We start from the raw sequence: 22566 nt of genomic DNA, 5'->3' as shown, positions 1-22566 counted from the left end.
ATTTTTTAGCACATGTGCAGCTGATTGCACTGTTTCAATTTGCAAACTTTGCCTCAAGCAGATCAAACGTGGCAAAAACTTCAGCCATTTGGGTACCACATGCTTGACAAGGCATTTAACCTCCCACCACTCAGCCTGTTGGCAAGAGCACCTGAAAAGCCACACAAAAGGGATGCAATTCTGCTCCTCCTCACTCCTCACCTTTCCGGTTTACCCCGCTCTATCTCATGACCTCTCAGCAGCCTCCACTGACAGGGCTGATGGTTTAGCAAAGGGTGTCACAGATCCTTGCAGCACGTCTGCCAGCAGCACACCAACAGCTGTAGACTATAGCAGGAAAATTTCTCTGCCCCTTCTGCTGCAGTGAAAAAAAATACAGTCACTTTCACCCACATGCCGAGCATCTACAGTAAATTCAAGCTAGTCAATGCTGCTGGCTTTACAACTGCGTTTCCATCTGATGGATTCTGCCCCCTTTTGTGAATTTGCAGAATGTGCTGTACCACAATGGTAGGCTCCCAGTCACTATTTCTTTGCATATAAGGCCATCTCTGTACCAACATGTGGAAGGAAATGTGGTGACATTGTTGATCAAGGCAGTCAGCCTCAAGGTCCACGTTACTGCTGAAACGTGGTCCTGCAATCATGGTCAGGGATGGTATATTTCGATCACAGCACACTGGGTAACTCTGTTTGCAAATTTGAAAGGATGCTGGACAGGGCTCAGTGTTGGAGCTTGTTTTGCCACTATGTCTTGATACAGCTGGTGGTGATGATGTGAGATTTGTCAGCTCCCCCTCCTGCTAATCCTGCTCCTATTTCTCCTACATGCCCTCTTTTGCTGAATTTTCCTATGAACCACCAGTACCCCCTAAGTCTTCAAGGAGCTATTTAATGAGTCAGGCTAAAAGATGCCAGGGGACAAGAGTCACACTGAAGCAGAGATTATTTCAGCTCTGCAGGGTCAGGCCCAGAGATGGTTCATGCCATGGAAGCTTGAACCAGGAATGGTGGTGTGTGATAACGGCACTAACCTCCTGTCTGCTCTTAGACAGGGAAAGTTTACACATGTGCCATGCCTGGCACATGTCCTCAATTTCATGGTGTAGCATTTCTTAAACAGGTACCCAGCTTTGGAAGATCTGCTAAAGCAGGCCAGAAGAGTCTGTAGCCATTTCAGGCGGTCATACACAGACAGTGCTTGGTTGATTAAAATTCAGTGGGATTTCCACTTATCAGTAAACCGCCTGTTTTGAGACATGACTTGGCAGACTTTGCTAATGGTAACACAGTTTAAAGTGAAATAAAAGGGTCTTTTTTTTATATAATAAACATGTTATATTCACATGCTCTGTGCTGTGGTTTTGCACAGAGCAGCCCCTATCCTCTTCTTCTTAGGTCCTCCGCCGGCGCTCCTGGCCCCTCCCCCTTGCTGAGTGCCCCCATAGCAAGCCACTTTCTGTAGGGGCACTCGTGCATGCTCGCTCCTGAGCCCTGCTCTGAGTGTCCATAAGGCAGAGCACTGATTGGCCCTGCCTCTCTCTCCCTCCTCACTGGCTGTGATTGGTTGTGAGCCAATGGCCCCTGCTACTGTATCCCAGCCAATGAGGAGGGAGAGACTCGAGAGAGAGAGACGCTGCTCCCATGCACATCACTGGATCAAAATGGGGCTTAGGTAAGCATTGGGGAAGCTGGGTGGGGGGGGGGTGCTACACACAGAAGGTTTTTTTTTTATCTTTATGACCACTTATTTTTTTTCCTTTTCCTTCCTCTTTTTTTTTTTTTTTTCCCACATCAGCTAAAAATGTTAGAGGGCTAAATCAGCTTGATTGTCGCCTTCTCAAATTCACATCATTGTGGTATATGCATTTCCTCATTTCCATTTATAAAATCATAACTTGAGACTTTATTACATTTCTTTACCAACATACCCTAGATTCCCTGTACCCATATACCCAACTGTAAACGGACTAAGGCCCGGGATCAGTTGGATCTTATCTTTTACTGAGCATATTTAAAAAAAAAAAAGAAAGAAAGAGAAAAAAAAAAAAAAAAGGAAGGACCAGAAGAAGCAAACTAATGACCACTAATGACTAAATACCTTTATGACCACTTTAAATATTTACAGTCTAGTCCAGGGGTCTCCAAGCTTTCCCAACAAATGGCCAGTTTACTGTCCTTTAGACCTTCAGGGGGCTGGACTGTGGCCAGTGGGAGTAAAAAATTACCCAATGTCAGAGAGAGTAAAAAACGCCCCATGATTGATTTCAAAGGGAGGGATAGTGCCCCATCATTGATTGATTTTATTAGGGGGCTTCAAGACTTCATTCTGGGGAAAGATGGGCAGTTTAGAGTTGGTGAATTGTATACCTAATTTTTGCTGTTGCCTGTCCTTCCCCTCTTGACCCTGGAGAAAGGCTCATAGGACAAGGTAAACAAGGCCTGAATGTTTTTCTCCCTATGCTAAGCCTTAATCATCTCGACAAGGACTGAATAGGAATTCAAATGAGTTTCCAACCAAATGTGGTGGTCCCCACATATTATATTTGGGTTCCTTTTGTTACATACTACCCAGCTGACAATATTTTTCCCCATTCTGCATTGCTGTCCTTACCTGTGTTTGTTTTTCTTGACTGTATGAGTAGAAAAAATTAAATTAAAATTAATAGCATTTACGTTCTAAAAGTTAATCTGTAAATATTTTATAACAAAAATCAAAATTCATAAAAAAAAATTGATGAAGGGAAAGAATATGTTAATTTCAAATAGTCTTTATTGAGATTTTGAACAAATACAAAGGAGAAGGGGGGCACAAAACAGGAGAAAAGTAATACGAGTTCAGTTATATAAAATGAGGGAAAACATATGTTAATATGGGACCCCCCTCGGGCCATAAACTGGAGGAAGGGGGCTGTTTTCACCAGTTCTTCACCATGAACACAGCATGGTTTCCTCCAGGGAAAAGACTACAGGGGTTGCTTTCCTCTGCATGCTCCCACAAACAGAACACAAATGTAAGTTGTGAATTTTTTAAATATTTAAATTGCTGTCCCTGCCCATGTTTGCTTGACATGGCAGGGATGGTGTTACAAAAAAAAAAATATAATGTTTAAAAAATTGTAAATATGTGCACAATGAAAATAACAGAAAAAGTGATGGTGGTTGAAAATATGTTATGGGGTTGCCCAGGTCAGAACATTTGTGCTAAATATGGGAGTAATTAATTTTCTTTGTGACCCCTTCATGACCAGACCATTTTTTTCAATACGGCACTGCGTTGCTTTAACTGACAGTTGAATGGTCATGCGACATTGTACCCTAAATAAAAGGTTTGTCCTTTTTTTCCCACAAATAGAGCTTTCTTTTGGTGGTATTTGATCACCTCTGCAGTTTTAATTTTTTGCGCTATAAACAAAAAAACAAATTTGAAAAATAAATAAATAAACAATATTTTTTTACTTTCTGCTATAAAACATATCCAATAAAAAAATCTAATTTACTCATCAATTTAGGTCAATATGTATTCAGCTAAAAAAATCCAATAAACATATATTGATTGGTTTAAGCAAAAGTTATAGCTTCTACAAACTATGGGATATTTTTATTGCATTTTTAAAATTATTTTTACTAGTAACGGTGGTGATCAGCAAAATTTTTGCAGAACTGTGACATTGCGGTGGACAAATTGCACACTAAGTGACACTTTTTGGGAACCAGTGTCACCAATACAATGATTAGTGCTAAAAATATGCACTGTCACTGTACTAATGACACTGGCAGGGAAGAGGTTAACATCAGGGGCAATGAAAGGGTTAAGTGTGCTCCTAGGGGATGATTTCTAACTGTGTGGGTGATGGCTTAACTGGAGGAAGAGTGAAATCCGCTGTTCTGCCTCTCCTGTCAACGATCATCGGGTCCAATCACAGCGGGAGTGGGTCGTTGGTGGCGCGTGCACCCCAGACCAGGAAGAAGCCCCAATGTACATGTACGTTGTTTCGCACAGACAGGCCGCCCTGCCATAGTAAATGTGCGGTGGGCGATCCGGAACTGGTTAGTTTCTTTGTGACATGATGCATCACATGACCAAGATGCAGTCTCCAGACATTTTCTCTGCTTGTGCACTGTCGATGCTCCCGAACTCCCCCAGTCGGCTATGATCTACCCCGTTTGCTCTAGTTTACCAAGTCCAATACAGTCTATCCAGTCTGTCATAGTCTACCCAGCCTGCTACAGTGTTCCAAGTTCTCTACAGTCCACTTCAGTCTGCCACAGTCTCTACCGGTCTGTTTTAGTCTCTAAGGCACTGTTCACATCTCCACATTTTCAATTGTGTGGCAAACTGCACAGAAAATGTGCGCATGTTTTGGAAAGAAGCTGCAAATGTGCATTGCACTTGCATTGCCATTGAATGTTAACTACTTCAGCCCTGAAAGATTTGGCCCCTTAATGACCGGGCCATTTTTTGCGATACGGCACTGCATTTTTTTTTCACTGACAATTGCGCGGTCGTGCAATGTTGTACCCAAACATAATGGACGTCCTTTTTTTTCCACAAATAGAGCTTTTTTTTGGTGATATTTGATCACCTCTGCGGTTTTTATTTTTTGCGCTATAAACATAAAAAGAGTGACAATTTTGAAAAAAATACATATATTTTTTTTTACTTTTTGCTATAATAAATATCCCCCAAATAAAAAATAAATAAAACATTTCTTCCTCGGTTTAGGCCGATATGTATTCTTCTACATATTTTTGGTAAAAAAATTGCAATAAGCGTATATTGGTCGATTTGCGCAAAAGTAATAGCGTCTACATAATAGGGCATGGATTTATGGCATTTTTATTATTATTTATTTTTTTAATAGTAATGGCAGAGGTCTGCGATTTTTATCATGACTGAGACATTATGGAGGACAGATCGGACACTTTTGACACTTTTTTGGGACCATTGACATTTATACAGCGATCAGAGCTAAAAATAGCCACTGATTACTGTATAAATGTTACTGGCAGAAAAGGGGTTAACACTAGGGGGCGATCAAGGGGTTAACTGTGTTCCCTAGTGTGTGTTCTAACTGTGGGGGGAATGTGGCTGACTAGAGGAGGAGACAGATCGTTGTTCCTACTTAGTAGGAACACACAATCTGTCTCCTCTACCCTGACAGAACCGGGATGTGTGTGTTTACACACACACATCCCGGTTCACGCTCTGTCATGAGTGATCGCGGGTGCCCGGCGGTCCTCGTGCCTACTGGGCACACGCATCGGCTCTGGGGACATGCTGCGGGCGTGCCTGCTAGAGCGTATTAAAGAGCCAATGTAAAGCTACAACGGCTCACACAGGGGAGCCATCCTGCCGCAGTGTAACTGTGGCGGCTGGTTGGGAACTGGTTAAAGACACCCCAAGTGCGGATACCCTGTGCACATTTGCCATGTGTTTTGACGCATGACAAATGTACTTCAAATGCACCAAGCGCGTTGTAAATAAAATGCAACGCGCTTCGCTCCAAAAAAAGTACAGCTTCTTTGGGATGTTTGTCGGGCATAGTGAATGGGCTTCCGTATGTGCAACACACTTTAATTTGTGAAAAATTCACAAAAAAGTAAGTGGGAATGAAAATAAGTGCAAATGTGAATCCAGCTTCAAAGTTTGCTACAGTCACCAGAAGCCTGCTAAAGTCTCTACCAGTCGGCTCCAGTCTGATACCAGTTGGCTCAGTTATGATTGGCCTGCTCTGTCTGCTCTAAAGGCACATGTCCACCTGTGCATCCATAAGTACCTGTTGGGTGACTTGGGAGTAGCCTGCAGCCACTCCCAAATATCCCAAGTTCAAATTCCTGTGGGGGGTTCCCTGGAGTAACACCAGCTATCCCTTATGCCGCGTACACACGGTCGGACTTTTCGTCTACAAAACTCAGACGGACGCCGACGGACCAAAGCCGGCTGACAATCCGATCGTGTGTGGGCTTCCCCGGACTTTCAATGGACTTTTCCAGCCACAAATCTGACAGACTTTAGATTTGGAACATGCTTCAAATCTTTACGTCGTAACTCCACCGGACCCAGAAAGCCGCTCGTCTGTATGCTAGTTCGACGGACAAAAACCCATGCTAGGACAGCTATTGGCTACTGGCTATCAACTTCCTTATTTTAGTCCGGTGTACGTCATCATGTACGAATCCGTCGGACTTTTGTGTGATCGTATATAGGCAAGTCCGTTCGTTAGAAAGTCTGCCGCAAGTCTGCCGCAAGTCTGCCAAAAGTCAGTCGAAAGTCTGTCGGACGGGCTGTCTGACTTTTGTACCCAAAAAGTCCGACCGTGTGAACGCGGCATTAGACTCCATCCTCATGGAAAGCAGATGTTTCCAGGGTTGGGCCTACACTTGTGACAACGGGTCAACCCTCACACTTCAGAGTTACCTCTTAAAAAGGGGCCAAAATGGTTCAGAGATCCTAGATGATAAGTTACTGGTGGAGTGAAGATATCCCGCTCCCCAGAGCCTCTTTACATAGAAGGAGGTGGAGGTGGAAGAGCTAAAGAAGAAATAAGAGTATTAGTGGAGGGAGGAACAGGTGGAAGAGGAGAAAGAGGTCACATTATCAATGTTTAGCATGTGTCAGCACCTCCGCCTCTCCTTATAGGCTTGTCTTTACACACACACATCCCGGTTCACGCTCTGTCATGAGTGATCGCGGGTGCCCGGCGGTCCTCGTGCCTACTGGGCACACGCATCGGCTCTGGGGACATGCTGCGGGCGTGCCTGCTAGAGCGTATTAAAGAGCCAATGTAAAGCTACAACGGCTCACACAGGGGAGCCATCCTGCCGCAGTGTAACTGTGGCGGCTGGTTGGGAACTGGTTAAAGACACCCCAAGTGCGGATACCCTGTGCACATTTGCCATGTGTTTTGACGCATGACAAATGTACTTCAAATGCACCAAGCGCGTTGTAAATAAAATGCAACGCGCTTCGCTCCAAAAAAAGTACAGCTTCTTTGGGATGTTTGTCGGGCATAGTGAATGGGCTTCCGTATGTGCAACACACTTTAATTTGTGAAAAATTCACAAAAAAGTAAGTGGGAATGAAAATAAGTGCAAATGTGAATCCAGCTTCAAAGTTTGCTACAGTCACCAGAAGCCTGCTAAAGTCTCTACCAGTCGGCTCCAGTCTGATACCAGTTGGCTCAGTTATGATTGGCCTGCTCTGTCTGCTCTAAAGGCACATGTCCACCTGTGCATCCATAAGTACCTGTTGGGTGACTTGGGAGTAGCCTGCAGCCACTCCCAAATATCCCAAGTTCAAATTCCTGTGGGGGGTTCCCTGGAGTAACACCAGCTATCCCTTATGCCGCGTACACACGGTCGGACTTTTCGTCTACAAAACTCAGACGGACGCCGACGGACCAAAGCCGGCTGACAATCCGATCGTGTGTGGGCTTCCCCGGACTTTCAATGGACTTTTCCAGCCACAAATCTGACAGACTTTAGATTTGGAACATGCTTCAAATCTTTACGTCGTAACTCCACCGGACCCAGAAAGCCGCTCGTCTGTATGCTAGTTCGACGGACAAAAACCCATGCTAGGACAGCTATTGGCTACTGGCTATCAACTTCCTTATTTTAGTCCGGTGTACGTCATCATGTACGAATCCGTCGGACTTTTGTGTGATCGTATATAGGCAAGTCCGTTCGTTAGAAAGTCTGCCGCAAGTCTGCCGCAAGTCTGCCAAAAGTCAGTCGAAAGTCTGTCGGACGGGCTGTCTGACTTTTGTACCCAAAAAGTCCGACCGTGTGAACGCGGCATTAGACTCCATCCTCATGGAAAGCAGATGTTTCCAGGGTTGGGCCTACACTTGTGACAACGGGTCAACCCTCACACTTCAGAGTTACCTCTTAAAAAGGGGCCAAAATGGTTCAGAGATCCTAGATGATAAGTTACTGGTGGAGTGAAGATATCCCGCTCCCCAGAGCCTCTTTACATAGAAGGAGGTGGAGGTGGAAGAGCTAAAGAAGAAATAAGAGTATTAGTGGAGGGAGGAACAGGTGGAAGAGGAGAAAGAGGTCACATTATCAATGTTTAGCATGTGTCAGCACCTCCGCCTCTCCTTATAGGCTTGTCTTTTATTTTTTCACCGGTCCTTATTTGGAGAATGGCAGCCCATGACCTATGTAGAGGATGCTGGGCTTTCTTCACAAGTATATAAATAAATAAAAGTGGTGCGCTATTATCAATCTGTAATGAAGCACAGTACCACCTGTTACTCATGAGAAAAAAACAGTGACAATATGTGAAATAGTGTGTCAAACTGCCACTCGAATAAATAAAAATAAATAGCAAAAAATATTACAATGCAATGTGAATCTTCTATGCCGAATGCTAGAAAACCAGTATTTATAATCTCCTGTGCAAATATGTAGGCATAAAAAAGTCTATGGGAACCTTGCATACGTCTGCCAATCAAGCTGACTCCAATCTCTGGTGAAATCAATCAGGCTACTGTGACCCCTTTTCCTTGTTTTTACTCCTCGATATAAAACAATTCTTTGATCATGGATCCAGGTTCTCAGAGAAAAGAAACACAAAATAGCACAATATTGCTGAGAGCAACTGGGCTAGGTAAGCTAAATAGATACACTCACATGTGCCCAGGCCATACAAGCGTGTTAGTAACAGTCAGGCTCACTCCTCCTCACAGCCCCTCCGTGTATTGTACACCCTAGGCTGGCGTCACTGGCTCTTCCTCCCATATTGTCACAGTTTTTTTTTTTTCATGAGTAGCAGGTGGTACTGTGCTTAATTACAGATTGATAATAGCACACTAGTTTTATGTATTTATAAATTTATTGTTTATTGTATAAGTTTATCGGTTTCACATTTATATTTTTCATGCTCCAGTTTTAAAACCACATCAGCGCTTTAGTATTTATTATCACTTTCTTCACAAGTCCCACCAGATTTTTCTTTTATAGTGTGACACTCTCAGATCTCACCCTAGCCAGTGAAAAAAATAGGACAAGCTCCTGATCTGAGATAATTGGAGCACTGCTATGGGTATTGTTGAGCTTTAAACATTTGACTGCTTTAATTAATATTGCCTGATTTTGCAGGTCTGGTGTAAGTTCTGGTTTAGTTTTGTAGTCCAATAGTCATCCCACCACAGGGGGCACTGTGACTTGCAGAGCTCTTGCTATAGACTCACCACTGCAACTTTGCTCTTGCTAGAGATTTTCCACACAAATTTGCTACAAATTGGAGAAGTGTCAACTAGAACTGCTTTAAGCACTCTGCAAGTGTACAGCTTACCAGTGAAAATGTGTAGCAAGTTAAAGAGGAAGTAAACTCTGATGGGTTTTATTTCTTCTTTTTTCCCCTGCAAAGTAAAAGCATAATGGGCTAGTGTGCATCGCATACTAGCCCATTATGTTGTACTTACCTGCAAACAAAGTCTGTAATGTCCCCGATGTCCATGCTGGACTCCGGTTCGGTGACTGGCCGCAGTCGTGTGACGTCACTCCCACGCATGCAGACGGGCGCTGGCAGTCACGGCACGGGCCCTTTAGAAATGGCATGATCATGCCCTTTCTTCAGTGCGCATACGCGGATGATGTCGGCACAAGTGTATATGGTAAATATCTCCTAAACCGTGCAGGTTTAGGAGATATTTCCAGTACCTACAGGCAAGCCTTAATATAAGCTTTTCTGTAGGTAAAAGTAGTCTGTAAGGGTTTACAACCACTTTAACAAGACTTACAATTCCACACTGCCACAAATTTGAGACAAGTTATCCTTGCTATCTGGGGTATCTCTTGTTTGCCAATATCTTGTTTATTAGCCCCACAAAAGAAACATATTGAATATCAGTATTCACTTTTCTCCCCCATTATCCAGTTCCCAACTGGCTCACTTACTATACTGCGGCACAATGGCTCCCCTGCACAAAACCCCGTACAGGCACAGGGTTCCTTTAAGAGCCGCCAGAGAGCGTGCGTGCCTGCTACACAGGCGGGGGACCCAATGTGCATGGCCGGCGGTCGTGATCGCCGCCAGCCACGCACGATCGCGTGTACGAGCACCAGCACAGGGATTTACACACAAATCCCTGTGCTGTCAGAGGAGAGGAGACATGTTGTTTGTTCCTAGTAAGCAGGAACAGCGAAATGTCTCCTTTCCTTTGGCTACAGCGTTGCACGACCGTGCAATTACCAGTTAAAGCAACGCAGTGCCAAATTGTAAAAAGTGCTCTGGTCAGGAAGTGGTTATAGACTTCAATAGGGCTCAAGTTCAGATTTTCAGAATTTTAATGTGTTGCAAAACTGGCTTCAAATCACATCTGGGCAGATTCACTCACCTTCATACTCAAACACCCCTTTTTTTGTCATGGGGAAGATGATAGTGTTTGTGGACATGCAGAGGGCTGCTAGAGCAGGAGGACATCAGCTCATATATTTACTGATAGCAGTCAGATATTAACATGCTTTCATTTTTTTTCATTTGTACATAGTGTGGAAAAAAGATAAAATTGGAATCTTCTCCAGATCGGATAAAAGAGAATTCTTCTGGTTGGTGAAGTTGCTCACATCAATGCATTTCAATGATTGGGTTCTGAGTGCCACACCATATTCTATAGCGAACTATGAAGTCAAGAAGTTCAGAAGTAATGTGTCTCAGTGCACATTCGGTATATTATATCATACGAAGAACAGTGAAACTATCAATGTGACCAATGTAACAAGTTCTCTGTATGATGAGGAGCTGAAACATCTTCATGAAAAACTTGGTAAGAGATACAGTATTATGCGAATTAATAAGCGCAAGTGCTTTTAGAGTTTTATCTTCTTTCATTCTTTTACCCAAAAAAGTCAAACTAAATTATTACATTAGTCATTTACAAAAAAATACATCCATGATACACAGAGTAAACATTGTGGCAATCTCCTTTAAATATATATTGTATAATGCAATTTTTTTGACTGTAAACTGAAATATTAGTAATATAAATATTAAGCTGACAGACCAACAGAGTTCAGGAAAGTTGAAGGAGTTGTGAGCATCCAAAGAAAAAAAATGATGGCCTCGGGTAAAGAAGTCCCAACTAATGGGGCGGGTTTATAAAAACTAGAAGAAATCTTGTGCCAATGCAGCTGGTTTGTGTTTCTAGAATTTGACCAGTTTCGACCAATGACTTCTATCCCATCTACAGGGAGGGACAATGTGATTGTGGTGATTGATGATCTGGAGGAAAGCACAGATCAGGTGAAAGATCAGATCCTGAAGGAGCAGCACAGTATTAAGAAATGGGCCCGGGATCTTTTTCTGTTCTCCCAAGAAGAAAAAAACACTGATCCACGTAGACCAAATGTGGGGACGAAGATGAAGCAACTGGAAACCATGATAACAGGTACAAATCACACATTCTGTTCATCTGAGTTGTATTTCAGTACTACTTTAATTATTTAAAACTTGACTTTTTAATAGAGTACCTGGTTAGTTTTTACTACCAACAACTCTACTTTTTAAAAGACACATTTACAGAAGACGGACTGCAGACAGGTAGATGTGCCTCTTTCCAGATCTATTGTCACATCCTGTGCCACCGATGCTGTAGAAGTGTCCATAGATGATCGAGGGAAGTTGGATGTGCAGGTGCTATCTCTCTGTCCTCATACATTTTATATGGTTATTGGCTGTATTATTATTATTATTATTATTATTATACAGGATTTATATAACGCCAACAGTTTATGCAGCACTTTACAATGTAAAAGGGAGACAATAAACTTACAATACAATAAAATACAAGAGGCTTAAGAGGGCCCTGCGCAGAAGAACTGACAATCTAATAGATATATAAATACTAATGTGGAGTTGATGGCTGGGGATATCTCCTTTGCCACATTGATTGGAAACATTACAAGAACCACTGCATGGTACATTAATGCTCGGTGGCACAATATTGGCATTCATATTGATTTCCTTAAGTTTAGGGGCATAACAAAAAAAAAAACTGTAATTCAGCTAATAATTATAAGCTAAGTATTTATTATTAACCTTAAAAAACGTAATTGAAACAGTATGCATGTGGCCTTTCATCGCATCTACTGTATATATCATATTACAATAAACTGTATACCGCTGTTCATATCATATCAATTTCAAGTAATTTAAACAATAACCTTAGTATATTAATTTAGTCTCATTTAGATGAGTTTACAGTAATCCTATTATTTTCACATAATTAAAAACAACAAATAATGCTAAAGTTCTTCATATGAACTCCCAGACCTTATATCCAAAATTATAATCCTGAGAGAGATCCAAAACCAGTGGGGTTGCACTTGGAAATCATTGCTGGAGGGCCCCGTATAGGCCTCCTTTGCAGCCCTTGCACTTGAGAGCATTAGCTTACTTAAGTACTTCCCTTTGTTAGCATGTGCGGTACTAGGGGGAGTGGTTGGTTCACCCCTGGACCCCCCTTAGGCTAAAATGTTCTCTCAGACAGCCATGAGAATGTACAACTTACATAAACTCTGTGTTGCAGATTTAACAGGATGTTTCCCTGCCCCCATGGGCTCAACAGGACAATGTTTTATTTCTGTTGCAGGTTGGACAGGACAATGTGCTCCTGCTTCATTAGCATACACTAGCATACCTCCCAACATTTTAAGATGGGAATGAGGGACACCTATTACCAAACGTATGTAGGCATAGGACAGGTCCCCTGCCACACCCCCTTAAAGGAAAATTTAAAAAAAATTAAACCCACGAGTGCTTTTTTTTACCACTACTGTTCCTTTATATTGACTTTTAAAATTTACAAATGCAGCAATTTAGAATTTGGGTGAAAGGTTTAGCGCTGGAAAACACTTTTTAAAAGATAAAAAGTGCATTTTATACACAACTACAGGTATATAGATCATACCAAAATGAGGGACAAATGAGGGGGAAGCAGGGACAGAGGGACATTGATCCCAATCCGGGACAGTCCCTCGAAATCAGGAACAGTTGGGAGGTATGCACTAGGTTAATCAAGACAATGTGTCCCAATTTCCACAGGTTCAACAGGACGATGTAGCTCTGCTTCTCCAGGTTCATCAAGACATTGTGTCTCAGCTCCTGCAGGTTCAACGGGGCAACATCCTGCCTCCGAAGTTTCCACAGCACACAATCCATCTTCCCTTAACAATCCTTCAACTGGCAAGGCACAACGCATAAAAACAAGCAAGTCCTCATCTCCCAGCACTTAGTGGCCAATCACCAAATACCAGTACTGTCACACATGATGGAGGGGACTACTCATGGGCGTAGCAGAAGGGGTTGCAGGGGTCACAATCACAACCCCCCCTAGCTCCAGGGGGCCCCTGAAGCCTCCCTGTCATATTATCATTTCCTTCACAAAGTCCAGGTCTGATTTGCCCTAGGGCCCCACAGCCACGCTCCAGTACTGGGCTTCCACTTTGCCTTCCACAGTCCACAACCCTCCGTTCTCATTCGCTGAGGAGAAGCTGTGAAACATTTACTGAATGGAAAGGAGCACAGAGTGAGAACGGCCCAGGATGAGGAAGTGTCTGTGCTGTGTGCATGGAATGGTAACTGAGCTCAGCGAGTTAAGAGGAGGAGAGTGCCGTCTTGTAGACACGATGGGGCCCAGGTCAACTTTTACATTGGGTCCCACAAGCTTCAAGCTACACCTCTGGGAATACTCACATGCTTTCCATACCTAGCAGTCATGTTTTTTTTTTCTTTTCTTTTAATGGAAGAGTGGAATGGTGAGGAGCAATAGGAAAGTCAGTATCTGCATATGGGAAAAAGACAAAAGGCTTGATTTACTAAAAATGGAGATTGCAAAAATCATATGCAGCTGTTTATGGTAGCCAATCAGCTTCCAACTTCAAGAAGCTTTGAGAAAAAAACTGGAAGCTGATTGATTTCTATGAAGAGCTGCACCAAATTTTGCACGCTCTGGTTTTAGTAAATCAGCCCCATTGAATAGATCATGGGACAGTCAAGGAATAGGAACAGGAACAGGAATAGGGAGCTGGCATTGCCCCAAAGGACATGTACCAAACAGCCGTGGTCCGTACATTAGGGGCTGCCCCCCTAATCCATGTGTCCAACCCTAATCTCCATGCACGGCGCCCGACGTATGGATTTCAATGTTTTTTTGGGTTTTTTTTAGAAGCATGTGATTAGAGTCAGAGGCTCTAATTGGCTTCAAAAAAGGTTGGCTGAACCCTGAGCCCACCCTCTTGTGTGACATAAGCAAATTAATATTTGCTAATGTTTTCCTGCTTTGACCCCCGGCCAGTCGGGTCTCAGGACCAAATTCCTGTTCGGCCGGGAGGAGAAGCAACAGCCCCGGCTCTTTCCTCCTCAACCGCCTCCCTGCACCTCCCCGCATAAGTTAAAGACCATGGATCACCACCTTCCTGATCACTCATTCAAGTGCCTGGGGAGGGATTCGTGCGAGTGATCGCCTGGGGGGTAGTGTAAGTGGGGGGGCCAGGTTTGTTTGCTGACCCCCCAAAAGTTTGAGCACCAGCCGCCACTTGTACCAAAGCAAAACAATTGTTTAAATCGTTGGTCTGGTATGAATTATGGGGGGAACCTCGCACCATTTTTTTTTCAGACTATCCTAGCCACTGTGTTTACATGGCCAGGGATTCCTGTAAAGAAAATGAATATCAGGACAATGTTATATTGGTTGCTAAAGGATGTGGCAGGTGGCGGCACCCCTCAGCTTTAATCATCTTGACAATGGAAGAATGGAGCTGTCATAATAATAGTGGGAGAAAAATCTGCTACTATATACAGTTGTGCTCATAAGTTTACATACCCTGGCAGAATTTATGATTTCTTGGGCATTTTTCAGAGAATATGAATGATAACACAAAAACTTTTCTTTCACTCATGGTTAGTGTTTGGCTGAAGCCATTTAATATCAATCAACTGTGTTTACTCTTTTTAAATCATAATGAAAACAGAAACTACCCAAATGACCCTGACCAAAAGTTTACATACCCCAGTTCTTAATACCGTGAATTGCCCCCTTTAACATCAATGACAGCTTGAAGTTTTTTGTGGTATTTGTGGATAAGGCTCTTTATCTTCTCAGATGGTAAAGCTGCCCATTCCTCTTGGCAAAAAGCCTCCAGTTCCTGTAAATTCTTGCGCTGTCTTGCATGAACTGCAGGTTTGAGATCTCCCCAGAGTGGCTCCATGATATTGAGGTCAGGAGACTGAGATGGCCACTCCAGAACCTTCACTTTATTCTGCTGTAGCCAATGACAGGTCGACTTGGCCTTGTGTTTTGGATCATTGTTATGTTGGAATGTCAAAGTACGTCCCATGCACAGCTTCCTGGCTGATGAATGCAAATGTTCCTCCAGTATTTTTTGATAACATAATGCATTCATCTTGCCATCAATTTTGACCAAATTTCTTGTGCCTTTGTAGCTCACACATCCCCAAAACATCAGCGATCCACCTCTGTGTTTCACAGTAGGAATGGTGTACCTTTCATCATAGGCCTTGGTTTTATTTATAAAGATGTTCTATAGCACAACAGCTAAGTGCCACCTATGCGGCTTTAAAGTTGCACAACTTTGACAGCCAACATCCAGCATGACTTCATCGTGGCTTGCTTGCAACTTCATTATCAGAAATCAATTCAAGTCGCAATGAAGTCACCCCAAATTAATGCAGGAACATGAGTCACACCGATTAGAACGGTTCTATTGCAGTTAATGGGGTGCAACTTGTCATGTGACTTGTCATGTGACTTGTGAAGTTCCGGCAGTGTTCCGGCAGTGTGAACCAAGCCTAAATCTGTGTCTGTAGTGCATGTTCAAACCTTAATACCTTTATTAATAACATGCTATTTGATTTTTACTCCTGGAGTATAGAATGAGTTTGGAAATTCTAGAAAAATGCTTAAAATGATACTAAGGCAACATGCACACGGACACAGTACAGACGCCAGAAAAAAGCGACATTAAAAACGCGATTTGCATTGAACTCAGTGCACGTTACTCCGCGCTGGCTTTCAGCCGCGTTTTTCTGTCTCTGTTCAAAATCAATGGTTCCCTATGGGAGCCCATTGATTTGAATAGAGGTCGCATCAAGAGGATCCAACTTGCGGTGCGACTTGTGTGCTGAGAATCTTGAGGGGGGAACCGAGCGAAAATTTAGAAAAAAAATTTGCGTGAGGTTCCCCCCTAAGACGATACCAGACCCTTTGGTCTGGTGTGGATCTTAAGGGGAACCCCCACACCACGTCATTTTTTTTGGTGTGGGGGTTCCCCTTAAAATTCATACCAGACCCTTTGGTCTGGTATCGTCTTAGGGGTGAACCTCACGCAAATTGTTTTTTAAATTTTCGCTGGGTTCCCCCCTCAAGATTCTCCTCTTGATCCGACTTCTAGTGCGACCTCTATTCAAATCAATGGGCTCCCATAGGGAACCATTGATTTTGAATAGAGACAGAAACGCCGGATGAGGCTTAACACAGCGTTAAGCCTCATTAAATCGTGTTTAACACCGTTTGTCGGCATCTGACGTTTTACAGCTCTAGCGCTGGAACCTCAGAACGTGCTGGTCCTGGGTTTTCTTTTGCAGCTTAAAAACGGCTATGCCATTTACAGCTCAAAAACGCCATGGTGGGCATGAGGCCATAGGCTAACATGTAGAGGTGTTTTTAAGCTGCAAAAAACGCTTAAAAAAGTGGCTGTAAAAACGCCCGTGGGCATGAGGCCTAAAGTCTCATTTTTTTTAGTTAAAAATAATAAATATGTTATAATTACCTGCACTGTTCAGTGGTTTTGCAGAGAGCAGCCCAGATCCTTCTCTTCTCGGGTCCCTCTTCTGTGATTCTGGCCCCTCCTTCCTGCTGAGTAGGGATGAGCCGAACACCCCTCGGTTCGGTTTGCACCAGAACCTGCGAATGGACAGAAAATTTGCAAGAACGTTAGAACCCCATTGACATCTATGGGACTTGAACGTTCAAAATCAAAAGTGGTAATTTTAAAGGCTAATTTGCATGGTATTGTCCTAAAAAAGGGTTTGGGGACCCGGGTCCTGCCCCAGGGGACATGTATCAATGCCAAAAAAACTTTAAAAAACGGCCGTTTTTTCGGGAGCAGTAATTTTAATGATGCTTAAAGTTTAAAAAAAAGTGAAATATTCCTTTAAATATCGTACCTGGTGGGTGTCTATAGTATGCCTGTAAAGTGGCGCATGTTTCCCGTGCTTAGAACAGTCACTGCACAAAATGTCATTTTTAAAGGAAAAAAAGTCATTTAAAACTGCTTGCAGCTTTAATGTAATGTCGGGTCCTGGCAATATGGATGAAAATCAGTGAGCCCGGGTTCACACCATAATTCACACCATAATTCACTGCGGACCGCACAGGAGTGCTGTGCGTCCCTGTTCACCGTTTCAGGGACGAATCAGGGCCGATTCTATGCCTGAATTCGGCCCTGAAACGCAGCCAAAGACGCACAGCGTTTTTGTGCAGTGTGCACCGCAGCCGCCCCGGAGATATGTGAACCGGCTCCATAGGGAGCCAGTCACATTCTCCTGCTATGCGAATTAGATGTGCGGAAACGCACATCTAATTCGCATAGGTGTGAACCCGGGCTAAGACAAACAGCATGGGTACCCCCCAGTCCATCACCAGGCCCTTTGGGTCTTGTATGGATATTAAGGGGAACCCTGCACCTAAATTAAAAAAAGGAAAGGCGTGGGGCCACCAGGCCCTATATACTCTGAACAGCAGTATACAGGCGGTGCAAACAAGACAGGGACTGTAGGTTTGTTGTTAAGTAGAATCTGTTTGTAATTTTGAACTGGTACATTTTTAACGTGTTTAGCTCCAGCCAAAAAATATTTTTTAAGCTTTTTGGAAAACATAGGGAAGGGTTATCACCCCTGTGACATTTGTTTTGCTGTCTGTGCTCCTCTTCAGGAGATTTCACCTAATTTTTTGTCCCAATGACAAATGTTTTTTGAAAATTTGTTTTTTTTTGTGAAACAAGGATTGGTGATAAAACATCAGTGGAAAGGAGAAACATTTTTCCCATATTAACTCTTACAGGAGAGAATTTCCCTTCCTAGGGGTAGATTTCATCTCACTTCCTGTTGTCTCCTTCCGTTTGCAAGTAGGAGTCGTTTGTAAGTTAGATGTTTGAAAGTAGGGTCCTGCCCTATATACTCAGCAGAAATTTGGGCCTTAGGTGTTGTTGTGGCCACAACACTGTAAGCCCTCACAGGGCCTTGCTGTAAAATATCAGATCAAGAACTGTAATTACATGCCCCTGTTGAACAGGGGCAGAAAAATTGGGCCTTTGGTGGTGGTGGTGCTAGTGCCACAACACTGCAAGTCCTCACTCGCTCTTGGTGGGTGCAGAAACGGGCCCTGCTGTGAAATGTTAGATCAAGAATTGTAATTACATGCCCCTGTTGAACAGGGGCTGAAAAAATGGGCCTTAGGCACTGGTGCTGGTGCCACAACACTGCAACCCCTCACAGATACTCTAGTTGGAACGCAGAAACGAGCCCCGCTGCAAAGTATTGCATCAAAAAATGTAATTACACACCCCTGTTAAACAGGGGCTGAAAAATTGGGCCTTAGGCACTGGTGCTGGTGCCACAACACTGCAACCCCTCACAGATACTCTTTTTCTTAATTTAAATGATTTTTATTTATATTTGTATAAAATACATCTCAATACTCTACATAGGGTGATCCAACTTCGCAAACCAGAGATTCCAGATTTTTTTAAACTCCTTTATATTACCTCCCCTTACATAAACTATCTTTTCTTTCCCTATTGTTTCTGACACTGTTCTATACCAATCATCTACCGAAGGGGGTTTCTCAGCCTGCCATCTTTTGGCTATTACCTTTCTTGCCTGATAGAGGCATCTCCGCACCACTTTATTTTACCTCTCCTGCTACCTAATTCCCCCCCCCACCCCCAGAATACACAGTTTCGGGTCTGCTTTAAGACTTAGATTAAAGATCTTATTTATAGTCTCAACTACTTCCGACCAGTAGCGAAATAGCTTGGGGCATTTCCATAGCATATGTAACAAGTCTCCTGTGCTTTGACACCTGGGACAGTTAGCATCTACCCTTCTCCCATACTTAAATAGTCTTTTAGGGGTATAATATGCCCTATGTAGAAGCATTAAGTGTGAGAATTTCTGGGCAGATGAGACCGAAACCTGGTGACCCCCCTCCAATATCTCTTTCCATTGGATATATGATATTGTACCCAGGTCTCTTTCCCCTTCCCTTCTACACTTAAGTTTGTCTGGCCCCTCCCTGCTGTTTTTACAAATATGTTGATAAAATTCTGCTATTAACCCCCTTGATCCCTCAGTACTCTCTATTTTTTGGGGAATGGGAGAGTGGCTCCAGCTCGGGCCTTGTTCTCCAAATTGGGCCTGCAATGCATGTCTGATTTGTATGTAGTTAAAGTATGACTGACTCGGAATACCAAATTCCTCCTTTAGAGAGGCAAATGTTTTTAATATATTACCATTATATAATTGTTCTAGTTTAGCTATCCCCTTTAGTTCCCATGTCTTAATTTTCCCTATCCGTGTCAGCTCTTGTAGGTTCTTGTTATCCCAAAGAGGGATACACCTCGCTACTCCCTCCATACCCTTCAGGCCCTTAATGGAGTTCCAGACTTTTATCATTAATTTAACCGTGGGGGTCCTGTAAGCAAACGAGTTTGGCTCCAGTACCTCCAAAACCAGCTTATGAGGTGCTCCTGCAATCATTATTCCCGTGTTAATATTACCCGTAGGGCCACTACCTGATCTCAGGTGTCGCAGCTGGGCTGCCAAAAAATAGCAACGTGGGTGTGGGACCGCCATGCCCCCTCACACATTGCTAACTGTAGAGTTTGTAGGCTTATCCTGGATTGCCCCCCCTTTCCATATAAGACCTCTAAATAGCATATCTATTTTTTGGAACCATTTTCCATAAATCCATACTGGTGAATTGTGCAAAATGTACAATAGCTGGGGCAACCACAGCATTTTGATCAGATTGCACCTTCCGGCCACTGACAGTGGAAGTCCCCTCCATATGTCAATCTTTTTTTTAAATTTCACCAACAGAGGGACTAAATTATTATTTAGGAAATTATCCGGTTCTTTTGTTATGTGAATTCGTAGATATTTTGTTTTATCCACTACCTTTAATGGGGTTTCCTCCAGAAAAGTGCCTTTCTTGATAGGGTCTATTGGCAGCAAAACAGATTTCTCCCAGTTTATGGAGAGACCAGAGATCCCTCCAAAGTCTGAGAAGACACCCATCACCTGTCTAAGTGAACCCTCCGTATCTCCCAGGAAAATGAGGACATCATCTGCGTATAACGGGATCCTCTCCTCCCTAGTCCTTCTCCGGAAACCCTCCATAAACCTATTTTGCCTTATAGCGGCGGCCACTGGTTCCATTGCCAAAGCAAAGATCAGGGGTGATAAAGGACACCCCTGTCTTGTGCCTCTCTCCAGATGGATCTCACTAGAGAGCACATTATTGATTCTGACCTTCGCTTTAGGGTTGTTGTATAAAATTTTTACCCATTTGCTAAACAAAGGGCCGAAGCCAAATACCTTCAATATATGCCAGATAAATCCCCATTCAAGGCTGTCAAATGCCTTCACCACGTCTAACATCATGACAGCTCTGGAGCCCGGATTTTCTATTGGGATTTGTAGATTCAAAAAGAGCCCCCTTATATTCTCACTTGTTGACCTTTGAGGAATAAACCCTGTTTGATCCCTGTGGACTAACTTATGAATTATTTTTTGAAGCCTGGTAGCAATAATCTTTGCCAAGACTTTTGCATCTGAGCATAGTAAAGAGATAGGTCTATAAGACCTGGGTTCTAAGGGGTCTTTCCCTTCCTTAGGCAGCATTATAATTGTGGCCTCAGTCATTGATTCAGGTAATTTCCCCTCCTGATATGCCCATTCAAACACCCTGAGAAGCTCTGGTAATAATATCTCCCCATAGTTTTTATAAGTCTCCACAGGGAGACCATCAGGACCAGGGGATTTCTGATTGGCCAATTCCTTAACTTCTATTTTAATATCTTCTAGTGTGATCAGAGACTCCAATGCCTCGAAATCCAACCCTGAGAGGGAGGGCAACTCTATATTCCTAAAGAAGCTGTCCATTTCCACCCCCTCCGCAGGCCCCCGAGATTTATATAATTGTTCATAATATTTTTTAAACGTTTCATTAATTTTATCTGACTGGGATGTAATCTCACCATCCCTAGTTCTAATGGCGGGAATCGTCGAGGGGGGGGAATCTGATTTAACAATGTGGGCCAATATCTTCCCCACTTTTTCCCCCTCTCCAAATATTATTTGTTTTTGAAATAACCTCTAATTTTCGGATTTCCTAATCATTACCTCTTTATATGTTAGCTGTTTATTCTCCCATTTTTGGTGATTTTCCGGGGATGGTACTTTCACAAGCTCCCTTTCTGCTGCTCTTAACTCCTCCCTGGCCTTCTCTTCCCCGACCGATGATGCTTTTTTATTCTTGAGACCTGCTGGATCAATAAACCACTCAAGTAAGCCTTCAGGGCATCCCACATTACCCCTCTTGCTGTGGAGGCCTCATTTAAGCCTATGAACTCCCTCAACCTGGTTGTGATCTCATTTGGGTCCTCAAATATCTCGAACCATATTGGGTTCAGCTTCCATATGCCACACCGTTTGTTCATCCCAGTGTCCATCTTGACTGTCACCAATGAATGGTCCGATACCCCCCTGGGTTGGTAAATTATATCTCTACCTGTATGAGCAGCCAAGTCATTACCCAATATAAGGTCTATTCTTGAGATGGGGGGTGGTTATAATAATTTTTTTCTTGAGTATATGGAGGGAGGGGGGGAGGTGGGGAGGGTTGATGAGGCTGGGGGAGGGGTGTGTTATGGAAGGGTAGGTGGGTATGGGTTGGCCATTAAAAAAGCCCTTAGGGGTAACCTAGAGTGGTATGGGAAGGATGGGGGGGGAAGGTGGGTGGGAAAATTGGGGTAGGTTGGTGAGGTGGGGTGGGGGTAAAGGGTATGGAAAAAGTAGAACACAATATAGGGTATTAAGCCGCACACTAAATGAAAAGATAATGTATGGTACGCTGGACTATACAAAGACACATAGGATGCAGATAAATATGGGTATAATATTAAGGTTTGTAGTGAGATAATCGGTACGCTGGTTAAATATTGGGACACGTATGATATGAAAAAAAAAAAATAAAATTCTGTGTGTTAAAATAGGGTCATTAATTTTTGAATATGGAGGAGCATTCCTACATCTGGGTAAATGTGGTACAAGGAGAAATGGGGTTGGATAGAATTAGGAAGTTAATATGATAGGAAGTCTTACAAGAGTAGTATGTTTAGATGGGATTTTCCCCTTAAAGGTATATAGGGCGTATGTCTGGTTTCTATTTGCTCTTCTTCTTTCCTTTTGTGACAACCTCACCCCAGATTAATCAATGGGATTAAAGATAGGCTCATGGAATGTCAGGGGGA

General features: G+C 43.1%; 1 protein-coding gene across 1 annotated transcript in view; it reads left to right on the top strand.

The window, feature by feature from the left end:
* LOC141147921 (uncharacterized) overlaps positions 1-22566 on the top strand; it is an 80068-nt gene that overhangs the window by 30865 nt on the left and 26637 nt on the right. Inside the window, exons 4-5 of the mRNA XM_073635079.1 lie at positions 10503-10778; positions 11202-11399. Coding sequence (XP_073491180.1) covers positions 10503-10778; positions 11202-11399 — 474 coding nt within the window. The remainder of the gene's footprint in view (positions 1-10502; positions 10779-11201; positions 11400-22566) is intronic.

This window comes from Aquarana catesbeiana, linkage group LG06, assembly GCF_042186555.1.
Source record: "Aquarana catesbeiana isolate 2022-GZ linkage group LG06, ASM4218655v1, whole genome shotgun sequence".
Classification (NCBI taxonomy): domain Eukaryota; kingdom Metazoa; phylum Chordata; class Amphibia; order Anura; family Ranidae; genus Aquarana; species Aquarana catesbeiana.
The sequence above is the reverse complement of the archived record's forward strand: the minus strand, read 5'-3'. Positions and strand labels throughout refer to the sequence as shown.